Below are 14,347 nucleotides of genomic sequence, written 5' to 3' on the forward strand. Positions count from 1 at the left end.
ACACTTGTTTGTGTAACCCCCACACATTCTAAAATAACCGCTCTTCTCAAACTCACAACGCAGACAACAAATTCCTCCCCTTCTTCTCTCCAAACCACCTCATCCCACTCTCCCCTCCAAACAACGCCAAGTGACCAAAACACCTGTTGCAGATCACCACACTCGATTCAACAAAGTCAATACCAGGCATAAGGTACAACCCAGCCATGACGTACAACCAAGCCATGACGTACATTCCAACCATGACGTACACAAACGACCACACTGTCTGGAACAATCCAACCATGACGTACACAACTGACCACACTGTCTGGTACAATCCAACCATGACGTACACAAACGACCACACTGTCTGGTACAATCCAACCATGACGTACACAACTGACCACATTGTCTGGAACAATCCAATCATGACGTACACAAACGATCACACTGTCTGGTACAACCCAGCCATGACGTACACAACTGACCACACTGTCTGGTACAACCCAGCCATGACGTACACAAACGACCACACTGTCTGATACAATCCAACCATGACGTACACAAACGACCACACTGTCTGGTACAACCCAACCATGACGTACACAACTGACCACACTGTCTGGTACAATCCAACCATGACGTACACAAACGACCACACTGTCTGGTACAATCCAACCATGACGTACACAACTGACCACATTGTCTGGAACAATCCAATCATGACGTACACAAACGACCACACTGTCTGGTACAATCCAACCATGACGTGCAGAACCGACCACACTGTCTGGTACAATCCAACCATGACGTACACAACTGACCCCACTGTCTGGTTCAGCAAAACACTGACATCAAGAAAACCATTGTGGTACAAGCAATGTGTTTCATGAGGATGACGTATTAAGATGGCCATAATATTAAGAAAGCTATCACACATTGCAAATACTGTATCACACATAAAACACTGTATCACACATCAAACACTGACTCACATATCAAATACTGTATCACATATCAAACACTGTACCACATGTCGAACACTGTATCACTCACCAAACACTGCATCACTTTTCAAATGCTGTATCACACATCAAACACTGCTTCACACATCAAATGATGTATCACTCATCAAATGTTGTATCACACATCAAACACTGCTTCACACATCAAATGATGTATCACTCATCAAATGTTGTATCACACATCAAACACTGCTTCACACATCAAATGATGTATCACTCATCAAATGCTGTATCACACATCAAACACTGCATCACACATCAAATGATGTATCACTCATCAAATGTTGTATCACACATCAAACACTGCATCACACATCAAACACTGCATCAAACATCAAACACTGCATCACACATCAAACACTGCATCACACATCAAACACTGTATCAAACATCAAACACTGCATCACACATCAAACACTGCATCACACATCAAACACTGCATCAAACATCAAACACTGTATCAAACATCAAACACTGCATCAAACATCAAACACAGCGTCACACGTCAAGTGGTCAGACTTCACATACTTATTTGGAGATACATAGATGCTTTATGACGCAAGTGAAAAACTGTTTGATGGGGAAGATGAAACCTTTCCAGACAATCACCGTAACACATTTCCGTGACGTTAACGTTGCACTATGACTTTCTCCGACAGATGGAGGCAGTCTGGCGCGGCTCCCAGTCCCCAGCTACCCATCACTACACCAACATCCACACACACCGAGGGAGACAACGTGCGTGGAACATATTTGACAATCGGCCTGGTTGCTTAAAGGTCCCCCGTAGCCCGAAAGTGACTTGACCAGGAAGTCAAGCCCACACCCGTCACTCACTCACTCTAGGTGAGGCTGTATAATCAACACACCAAGCGCCAGCGTGTTCCGGAACAAGACCGGGAGCCACAGAACAGCTGACATGAATTTAGACCGTGAGTTGAAGCCCACTGAACTCTCCGGACCTGCATGCCGCAAAACATTACACAGTTACATACTTTATATGACGTAAATATCACTAAGTTATGACTCCTGGGAAAAAAACAGCGTTGACCGAGGAATAAGTCGGATTTCAATATTCCTTTTCTCATTGAGCCCATATGAAGTTTGTCATCGGTGGAGATTCCTACACATGGAACCATCTCGTTGGCTTAGATTTGAAGAATGCCACTTTCAGTGTTGTCGCATGGTGAGCCATGGGGCGGCCAAGAAGAGACAAGGTTTGACTCATCACACCCAGACCGATCACAAGGTGCAGTTTGTGTATCCTGCTTCAAGATGGACATTTCTCGAAGTGGCGTTATAACATGTCACTCATGCACGCAAGCACGGACGCACGCACTCACTCATTCATGCATGCATGCACACACTCTCTGGCACACTCACTCGTTCACTCATTCACTCACTCGTACCACGCACCAGGATGTGGCAACGTACCTTTAACTGCCTCAGCTGACAAATATTGTTTTGTTATAAAGTCGCCGAATGTTGTTTTGCTAATTACGCCTACAATATCTCCCTAGCTAGTTTTCAGCTTGTCTTAAAGTACGCTGTGACGTGCACATGTAAGTGTTTATGTTGTTCGCACGGAGCAGTTGTCCCTGGTGAACCAGCAGCTGCTACCCCGCCCATCCCCGTCTTTCGGAAGATGATATTCCCCGACAGGATCTTCATAAACAGGCTGTGGGGTTTTTTGTTGCCTAATTGGTAGTCTGTGTTGGTGATGACTTTGCCACGCAGAAACAGTTATAACAGAGGGAGCTGTGTTGCATTATCTACGTCTCAGAGCTCCGTCAACCAGTGGTCTGGCAATGCAATCTGCTGTTGTATTGGCAACGGCTGACTGAGGGAATAAGGTTTTGTGCAGTATATCTTATGAAATGTACGCGCTGATAACTGAAATTGATCTTGAATAGACTTCGCGATTCCGATATGAGAGCTATCTAGGCTGTTACGTCCAATGTAACCGCTGAGGTCACTAAATAACAGCTAGACACATGCCTGATGTTTCACCACTGAAGTCACGATATAGTTGACGAATGGCCGATATTTCACCGTTAAAATCTTCCTATTGCTGACAAATCACCAATGTTTCACTACTTATTATATTCATCATATAGCTCACAAGTGACCGATGTTTCAGCACTGAAATCACCTTACAGCCGACAAATCACCAATGTTTCAGCAATGAAGTCAGTCTATAGATGACTAATAGCCGATGTTTCAGCTCTGAAATCACCTTACAGCCGACAAATCACCAATGTTTCAGCAATGAAGTCAGTCTATAGATGACTAATAGCCGATGTTTCAGCTCTGAAATCACCTTACAGCCGACAAATCACCAATGTTTCAGCAATGAAGTCAGTCTATAGATGACTAATAGCCGATGTTTCAGCTCTGAAATCACCTTATAGCCGTCAAATCACCAATGTTTCAGTAATGAAGTCGGTCTATAGATGACTAATAGCCGATGTTTCAGCACTGAAATCACCTTAGAGCCGACAAATCACCAATGTTTCAGCAATGAAGTCAGTCTATAGATGACTAACAGCTGATGTTTCAGCTCTGAAATCACCTTATAGCCGACAAATCACCAATGTTTCAGCAATGAAGTCAGTCTATAGATGACTAACAGCTGATGTTTCAGCTCTGAAATCACCTTATAGCCGACAAATCACCAATGTTTCAGCAATGAAGTCAGTCTATAGATGACTAATAGCCGATGTTTCAGCACTGAAATCACCTTATAGCCGACAAATCACCAATGTTTCAGCAATGAAGTCAGTCTATAGATGACTAATAGCCGATGTTTCAGCACTGAAATCACCTTATAGCCGACAAATCACCAATGTTTCAGCAATGAAGTCGGTCTATAGATGACTAATAGCCGATGTTTCAGCACTGAAATCACCTTACAGACGACAAATCACCAATGTTTCAGCAATGAAGTCAGTCTATAGATGACTAATAGCCGATGTTTCAGCACTGATCGAAGTTACCATATATCTAGTTACGTATATCTAGCACACACTCTCAATCAACATGCAGGAGCCATGTTACCGGGTACTGTGTGCAACTACAGTCATTCACATCTCTTAACAAGTGTGTATGTTTCTGATGAATAATAATGCACTTGCTGCTGCAGAAAGGGGTTCCTTCTTTTTGATGCAGTAAGCAATATTGCACCCATTGTTTGTACATATTCGAATCTCAGTGAACAAACATTGACCTACATCATGATGGCCCTACATCTATATCCACGCAATCGGGATACCGTAAATTGCATCTAACAAGGAAATGTTGGTGAATCGTCTTCAGCCGGCTGTTCTCTTATCAGACAACATTAGCAATCCATTTGCCCGGCAGTCGTAAGAGATCTTAATTGACCCTTGATACTAGCACTTGTGACTGGTCGTGTTATTCCGGAAGATGTCGGTCCGTATGTTGGGTTACGAAACAAGGATAGTCGTGCCGAATGATTGGGCAGGTGAATAATCCGTGAATAACGTGAACGGAAATACTCGTGCTAGCACGTACAGAACAGTTCCTCAACATGCATATCAGTTTACCCCTCACCTGCTCGCAACTAGCTGTCACGTGACTAATATGACAGATAGAAACCGGGAAATTGTGAAAACAAACTGTCAAGCTGATGATTAATGTTTGCAAACGCCATTAATATCATTTTGACAGCTCAGTGAATTGATGATGTGCTGTCACACAAGACGAATGTGCTGAACGTTCTCCACGCCTAACACTTGTCTGCCAGCTCAAAGAGGTTTAAAGCCACTGTCAACAACGTGTCTGCTTTATGTAAAAGGAAAGACAGAACTGATGCAGGTTATTTAATGCTTCAAAAAAGAAGGAGCCAATGAAAACGTTTATAGATTTTGTCTGTATTTCAAATGATATTTCCCAACCGAAAAACACAAGTCTATGGATGCCGAAACTTGCATGATGAAAGGTATGGTGTTTGTTGTCACAGACCCAACATTCATACAGCATGATACAGCGACTGCTATCTGTGATGACGTCAGCTGTACCTGCTGCCTGAAAATGGCGATGCTGTCCACCATGTTGTGTCAGAGCCAATTCAACCGTCAGTGCCTGGCCAAGTGGGGGAAGTATTTGACGTATTGGTGGGCGTTGCCGGACACGACGGTCCCGTGGATATTCCATAGAGTTGATCATGTTCAAGGTCATGTTTCCACCCACGATGACACCAGAGACGAGGTCAGGCGTTCCCCGACAAGCTCCATGAGATAATGGAGAGTGTCATCTCAGAGACGAATCGTACTGATTCATACTTGCACTAGGGGTGCACTACTTGACGAGGAAATGGCTGCTAAAACAGTGAAACTTCCAATCCCGAATCCATTGCTTTGAAAACACATATAACTCCAAACCGTCACCACCCTCCGAGGATACACCACCATCTAAAGATACATCACAACCCGGGGATACACCACCACCCGAAGATACACCACCACCCGGGGATACACCACCACCAGAGGATACACCACCCTCCCAGGATACACCACTCTCCAAGGATACACCACCTTCCGAGGATACACCACCAACCGATTATACACCACCTTCCAAGGATACACAACCACCCGAGGATACACAAACAACCGAGGATACACCAACACCCGAGGATACACCACCTTCCGAAGATACACCACCACCCGAAGATACACCACCACCCGAGTATACACCACCACCCGAAGATACACCACCATCCGAGGACACACCACCTACAGAGTACACACCACCGACCGAGTACACACCACCATCCGAGGATACACCACCATCCCAGGATACACCACCGACCGAGTATACACTACCTTCCGAGGATACACCACCACCCGAGGATACACCACCACCCGAAAATACACCACCACCCGAGGATACACCGCCACCCGAAGATACACCACCACCAGGGGATACACCGCCACCCGGGTATACACCGCCACCTGAGGATACACCGCCACCCGAAGATACACCACCACCCGAAGATACGCCACCATCCGAGCACACACCACCGACCGAGTATACACCACCGACCGAGTATACACCACCACCCGAGTATACACCACCACTCGAAGATACACCACCATCCGAGGATACACCACCACCCGAGGATACACCACCTTCCGAAGATACACAATCACCCGAAGATACACCACCACCCGAGTATACACCACCACCCGAAGATACACCACCATCCGAGGACACACCACCTACAGAGTACACACCACCTACCGAGTATACACAACCATCCGAGGATACACCACCACCCGAGGATACACCACCACCAGAGGATACACCGCCACCCGGGTATACACCGCCACCTGAGGATACACCACCATTCGAGGATACACCACCACCCGGGCATACACCGCCACCTGAGGATACACCATCGACCGAGGATACACCACCACCCGAAGATACACCACCGACCGAGTATACACAACCATCCGAGGATACACCACCATCCGAGGATACACCACCTTCGGAGGATGCACCACCACCCGAGGATACACCACCACCCGAAGATACACCACCACCCAGGTATACATCGCCACCTCAGGATACACCATCTTCCGAGGATACACAGCCATCCAAGTATACATCACCACCCGAAGATACACCACCATCCGAGGAAACACGGCCATCGAAGCATACACCACCACCCAAAGATACACCACCTTCCGAGGATACACCACCATCCAAGTATACACCACCACCCGAGGATACACCACCACCCGAAGATACACCACCACCCGGGCATACACCGCGACCTGAGGATACACCACCTTCCGAGGAAACACCGCCATCCAAGTATACACCACCACCCGAAGATACACCACCATCCGAGGAAACACCACCATCCAAGTATACACTACCACCCGAAATACAACACCATCCGAGGATACACCACCAACCGGGTATACACCGCCACCTGAGGATACACCACCTTTCGAGGATACACCACCTTCCTAGGATACACCGCCACCCGAGGATACACCACCCTCCGAGGATACACCACCCTCCAAAAATACACCACCTTTCGAGGATGCACCACCGACCGAGTATACACCACCTTCCGAAGATACACCACCATCCGAGGAAACACCACCACACGGGGAAACACCGCCACCTTGACAACACCACCATCCGAGGATACATCACCACCCGGGGATATACCGCCACCTTGACAACACCACCTTCCGAGAATACACCGCCACTTCAGGATGCACCACCGACCGAGCATACACCACCACCCAAGTATACACCACCACCCGAAGATACACCACCATCCGAGGATACACCACCGACCGAGTATACACAACCATCCGAGGATACACCACAATCTGAAGATACACCACCACCTGAAGATACACCACCACCCGAAGATACACCACCTTCCGAGGATACACCGCAATCCAAGTATACACTACCACCCGAAGACACACCACTTTCCGAGGATACACCACCATCCAAGTATACACCACCACCCGAAGATACACCACTATCCGAGGATACACCACCACCCGTGTATACGCCACCTTCCGTGGATACACCGCCACCCGAGGATACACCACCATCCGAGGATCCACCACCATCCGAGGATACACCACCGACCAAGTATACACCACTCTCCAAGGATACACCACCATCCGAGGATACACCACCATCTGAGGATACACCATCTTCCGAGGATACACTGCCACCTGAGGATACGCCACCTTCCGAGGATACACCGCCACCCGAGGATACACCACCGACCGAGCATACACCACCACCCGAAGATACACCACCATCCAAGTATACACGACCACCCGAAGAAACGCCACCTTCCGTGGATACACCGCCACCCGAGGATACACTACCATCCGAGGATCCACCACCATCTGAAGATACACCGTCACCTGAGGATACACCACCTTCCGAGGATACACCACCATCCGAGGATACACCACCACCCGAGGATACACCACCAACCGAGCATACACCACCACCCAAGTATACACCACCACCCGAAGATACACCACCATCCAAGGATACACCACCATCCGAGGATACACCACCGACCGAGTATACACCACCGACCGAGTATACACCACCATCCGAGGATACCCCACCAACCGAGTATACGTCACCTTCCAAGGATACACCACCACCCGGGGATACACCGCTACCTGAGGATACACCACCACCACCCGAGGATACACCACCACCCTATGATACACCACCATCCAAGCATACACCACCATCCGAAGATGCACAACCATCCGAGGATACACCACCATTTGAGGATACACCGCCACATGAGGATACACCATCTTCCGATGATACACCGCCACCCGAGGATTCACCACCGACCGAGCATACACCACCACCTGAAGATACACCACCATCCAAGTATTCACGACCACCCGAAGATACACCACCATTCGAGGATACACCACCACCCGAGGATACACCAACGACCGAGTATACACCACCGACCTAGTATACGCCACCATCCGAGTATACACCACCACCCGAAATAATACACCCCCACCCGGGTATACACCGCCGCCTTAGGATACACCACCATCCAAGTATACACCACTACCCGAAGATACACCACCATCCAAGGATACACCATCACCCGTGTACGCCACCTTCCGTGGATACACCGCCACCCGAGGATACACCACCATCCGAGGATACACCACCATCCGAAGATACACCGTCACCTGAGGATACACCACCATCCAAGGATACACCACTATCCGAGGATACACCGACACCCGAGGATACACCACCAACCGACAATACACCACCACTCAAGTATACACCATCACCCGAAGATACACCACCATCCAAGGATACACCACCATCCGAGGATACACCACCGACCGAGTATACACCACCGACCGAGTATACACCACCATCCGAGGATACACCACCATCCGAGGATACACTCCTCCCGGGTATACACCGCCACCTGAGGATACACCACCTCCGAGGATACACCACCACCCGGGGATACACCGCTACCTGAGGATACACCACCACCCTAAGATACACCACCATCCAAGCATACACCACCACCCAAAGATGCACAACCATCCGAGTATACACCACTATCCGAGGATACACCGCCACCTGAGGATACACCACCTTCCGATGATACACCGCCACCCGAGGATACACCACCCTCACAGGATACACCACCCTCCAAGGATACACCACCTTCCGAGGATACACCACCGATCGAGTATACATCACCATACGAGTATACACCACCTTCCGAGGATACCCCACCAACCGAGTATACGCCACCTTCCGAGGATACACCACCACCCGGGGATACACCGCTACCTGAGGATACACCACCACCACCCGAGGATACACCACCACCTTAAGATACACCACCATCCAAGCATACACCACCACCCGAAGATACACAAGCATCCGTGGATACACCACCATTTGAGGATACACCGCCACCTGAGGATACACCACCTTCCGATGATACCCCACCAACCGAGTATACGCCACCTTCAGAGGACACACCACCACCCGGGGATACACCGCTACCTGAGGATACACCACCACCACCCGAGGATACACCACCACCCTAAGATACACCACCATCAAAGCATACACCACCACCCGAAGATACACAACCATCCGAGGATACACCACCATTTGAGGATACACCGCCACCTGAGGATACACCACCTTCCGATGATACACCGCCACCCGAGGATGCAACACCGACCGAGCATACACCACCACCCGAAGATACACCACCATCCAAGCATACACCACCACCCGAAGATACACAACCATCCGAGGATACACCACCATTTGAGGATACACCGCCACCTGAGGATACACCACCTTCCGATGATACACCGCCACCCCAGGATGCAACACCGACCGAGCATACACCACCACCCTAAGATACACCACCATCCAAGCATACACCACCACCCGAAGATGCACAACCATCCGAGGATACACCACCATTTGAGGATACACCGTCACCTGAGGTTACACCACCTTCCGATGATACACCGCCACCCGAGGATGCAACACCGACCGAGTATACACCACCGACCTAGTATACACCACCATCCGAGTATACACCACCACCCGAGGATACGTCACCACCCGAAAAAATACACCCCCACCCGGGTATACACCGCCGCCTGAGGATACACCACCATCCGAGGATATACCACCATCCAAGTATACGCCACCTTCCGTGGATACACCGCCACCCAAGGATACACCACTATCCGAGGATACACCACCATCCGAAGATACACCGTCACCTGAGGATGCACCACCTTCCGAGGATTCACCACTATCCGAGGATACACCGCCACCCGAGGGTACATCACCAACCGAGCATACACCACCACCCAAGTATACACCACCACCCAAGTATACACCATCACCCGAAGATACACCACCATCCGAGGATACACCACCATCCGAGGATACACCACCGACCGAGTATACACCACCGACCGAGTATACACCACCATCCGAGGATACACCACCATCCAAGTATACACTACCACCCGAAGATACAACACCAACCGGGTATACACCGGCACCTGAGGATACACCACCTCCGAGGATACACCACCACCCGGGGATACACCGCTACCTGAGGATACACCACCACCCTAAGATACACCACCATCCAAGCATACACCACCACCCGAAGATGCACAACCATCCGAAGATACACTACCATTTGAGGATACACCGCCACCTGAGGATACACCACCTTCCGATGATACATCGCCACCCGATGATGCAACACCGACCGAGCATACACCACCACCCTAAGATACACCACCATCCAAGTATACACCACCACCCGAAGATACACCACCATCCGAGGATACACCACCATCCAAGTATACACCGCCACCCGATGATACACCACCATCCGAGGATACACCACCATCCGAAGATACACCGTCACCTGAGGATACACCACCTTCCGAGGATACACCACCATCCGAGGATACACCGCCACCCGAGGATACACCACCGACCGAGCATACACCACCACCCAAGTATACACCACCACCCGAAGATACACCACCATCCAAGGATACACCACCATCCAAGGATACACCACCATCCGAGGATACACCACCATCCGAGGATACACCATCTTCCGAGGATACACCACCAACCGGGTATACACCACCTTCCGAGGATGCCCCATCAACCGAGTATACACCACCTTCGGAGAATACACCACCAGCCGTAAATACACTCCTCCCGGGTATACACCGCCACCTGAGGATACACCGCCATCCGAGGATGCACCACCATCCAAGTATACACTACCACCCGAAGATACAACACCAACCGGGTATACACCGGCACCTGAGGGTACACCACCTCCGAAGATACACCACCGACCGAGTATACGCCACCTTCCGAGGATACACCACCACCCGGGGATACACCGCTACCTGAGGATACACCACCACCCTAAGATACACCACCATCCAAGCATACACCACCACCCAAAGATGCACAACCATCCGAGTATACACCACTATCCGAGGATACACCGCCACCTGAGGATACACCACCTTCCGATGATACACCGCCACCCGAGGATACACCACCCTCCCAGGATACACCACCCTCCAAGGATACACCACCTTCCGAGGATGCACCACCGACCGAGTATACATCACCATACGAGTATACACCACCTTCCGAGGATACCCCACCAACCGAGTATACGCCACCTTCCGAGGATACACCACCACCCGGGGATACACTGCTACCTGAGGATACACCACCACCCTAAGATACACCACCATCCAAGCATACACCACCACCCAAAGATGCACAACCATCCGAGTATACACCACTATCCGAGGATACACCGCCACCTGAGGATACACCACCTTCCGATGATACACCGCCACCCGAGGATGCAACACCGACCGAGCATACACCACCACCCTAAGATACACCACCATCCAAGCATACACCACCACCCGAGGATACACCACCGACCGAGTATACACCACCGACCTAGTATACACCACCATCCGAGTATACACCACCACCCGAGGATACGCCACCACCCGAAAAAAAAAACACCCCCACCCGGGTATACACCGCCGCCTGAGGATACACCACCATCCGAGGATACACCACCATCCAAGTATACACCACCACCCGAAGATACACCACCATCCGAGGATACACCACCATCCAAGTATACACCGCCACCCGATGATACACCACCATCCGAGGATACACCACCATCCGAAGATACACCGTCACCTGAGGATACACCACCTTCCGAGGATACACCACCATCCGAGGATACACCGCCACCCGAGGATACACCACCGACCGAGCATACACCACCACGCAAGTATACACCACCACCCGAAGATACACCACCATCCAAGGATACACCACCATCCAAGGATACACCACCATCCGAGGATACACCACCATCCGAGGATCCACCATCTTCCGAGGATACACCACCATCCGAGGATACACCACCTTCCGAGGATGCCCCATCAACCGAGTATACACCACCTTCGGAGAATACACCACCAGCCGTAAATACACTCCTCCCGGGTATACACCGCCACCTGAGGATACACCGCCATCCGAGGATACACCACCATTCAAGTATACACTACCACCCGAAGATACAACACCAACCGGGTATACACCGGCACCTGAGGATACGCCACCTTCCGAAGATACACCACCACCCGGGGATACACCGCTACCTGAGGATGCATCACCACCCTAAGATACACCACCATCCAAGCATACACCACCACCCGAAGATCCACAACCATCCGAGGATACACCACCATCCGAGGATACACCGCCACCCGAGGATACACCACCCTCCCAGGACACACCACCCTCCAAGGATACACCACCTTCCGAGGATACACCACCGACCGAGTATACACTACCATCCAAGGATACACCATCACCCGAGGATACACCACAACCCGAGTATACACCACCGACCGAGTATACACCACCACCCGGGGATACACCACCCTCCCAGCATAGACCACCACTCGAGGATACATCACCACCCGAGAATACACCACCTTCGAGGATCCACCACCTTCTGAGGATACACCTCTACCCGAAGATACACCTCCACCCGAAGATACACCACCACCCGAGTATACACCATCACCCGAGTGTACACCACCGACTGAGTATACACCACCACCCGAGCGTTCACCACTGACCGAGGGTACGCCACCACCCGACACGCGAGGATATACCATCACCCGAGGATATACCATCACATGAGGATACACCACCCTCCGAGGATACACCACCACCCGAGGATACACTACCACCCGAGTAGACACCACTACCCGATTATACACCGCCACCTGAGAATACACCGCCACCTGAGAATACACCGCCACCAGATGATACACTACCACCAGATGATGCACCAAGATGAGGAGGCAATGTTGCATTGTTGAAGGAATAGCCTTTTTGTTACGATCCCGGGCAACGGATATGTGTGTTCAGCACGGTGTGAGAGATAGGGGTAACTGTCAAGATATCTAAACAGCTAGTCTCTAGACCTGATGGAGAAATAGTTTCACAGGAGGGGTGACGTCATCTATCTGATTCAGCAGGATTGTTTTTCTTAAAATTGTTGGTTTAGGAAGCCACCATTTTACAGATGCTGAATGAAATGAAAATTTAGAGAAGCTTCCTTTCTTCACTTATTACTACTTCTCACCAATAAAAAGATCACCCAGAGAGATCGATATTGTGAGGCCTTAACGCTTTGATTTGTCATTCAAAGAACTCTACAAGCAGCTCACTCCTTTCATTTTTTTAAGTTTAAACTCGACCGACGATACTTTTAAGAGATTTGTAGGTTCAGGATTTTTATCATTTCGACCATTGATCTCCTCGTTTGCAGAACAATTCGATTTTCAAAAGACAAGATGAGCCTATCGTTCATGTTCTCTGGGAACGATCTCAATTCTACATCAAGTACCATCCAGAGAATGAATAAGGGCGCCACTGTGGGTTTCACCTTATTGCGCTAATGTCTTCACATTTCATTGTATCTAACTTTGTGTCTTCATATTATGGTGCCTGTACCTTTCGGTGTACCACGCTGCTCACATCACACACACTTGGCAGACAGACTGGTGTGCCTACTTGCCCTACATCGCTTTGTGGTTACATCTTATGTTTCCACTTCTCATTAGGCCTCAGTATGGGCTTTCAGCTTACACTTTCTGCATGCCCACTGGGCCTACTCTTCTTAT

At 49.8% G+C, this 14,347-nt stretch overlaps 1 protein-coding gene across 1 annotated transcript; it reads left to right on the forward strand.

The window, feature by feature from the left end:
• The first annotated feature begins 5,060 nt into the window (after positions 1-5,060).
• Positions 5,061-8,523, forward strand: LOC137297790 (uncharacterized). The gene is made up of 2 exons (XM_067829739.1): positions 5,061-5,237; positions 5,428-8,523. Exons 1-2 carry the CDS (start codon positions 5,061-5,063, stop codon positions 8,521-8,523), a joined length of 3,273 nt encoding a protein of 1,090 aa, XP_067685840.1.
• The last annotated feature ends 5,824 nt before the right edge of the window (positions 8,524-14,347 follow it).

This window comes from Haliotis asinina, chromosome 10, assembly GCF_037392515.1.
Source record: "Haliotis asinina isolate JCU_RB_2024 chromosome 10, JCU_Hal_asi_v2, whole genome shotgun sequence".
NCBI lineage: Eukaryota > Metazoa > Mollusca > Gastropoda > Lepetellida > Haliotidae > Haliotis > Haliotis asinina.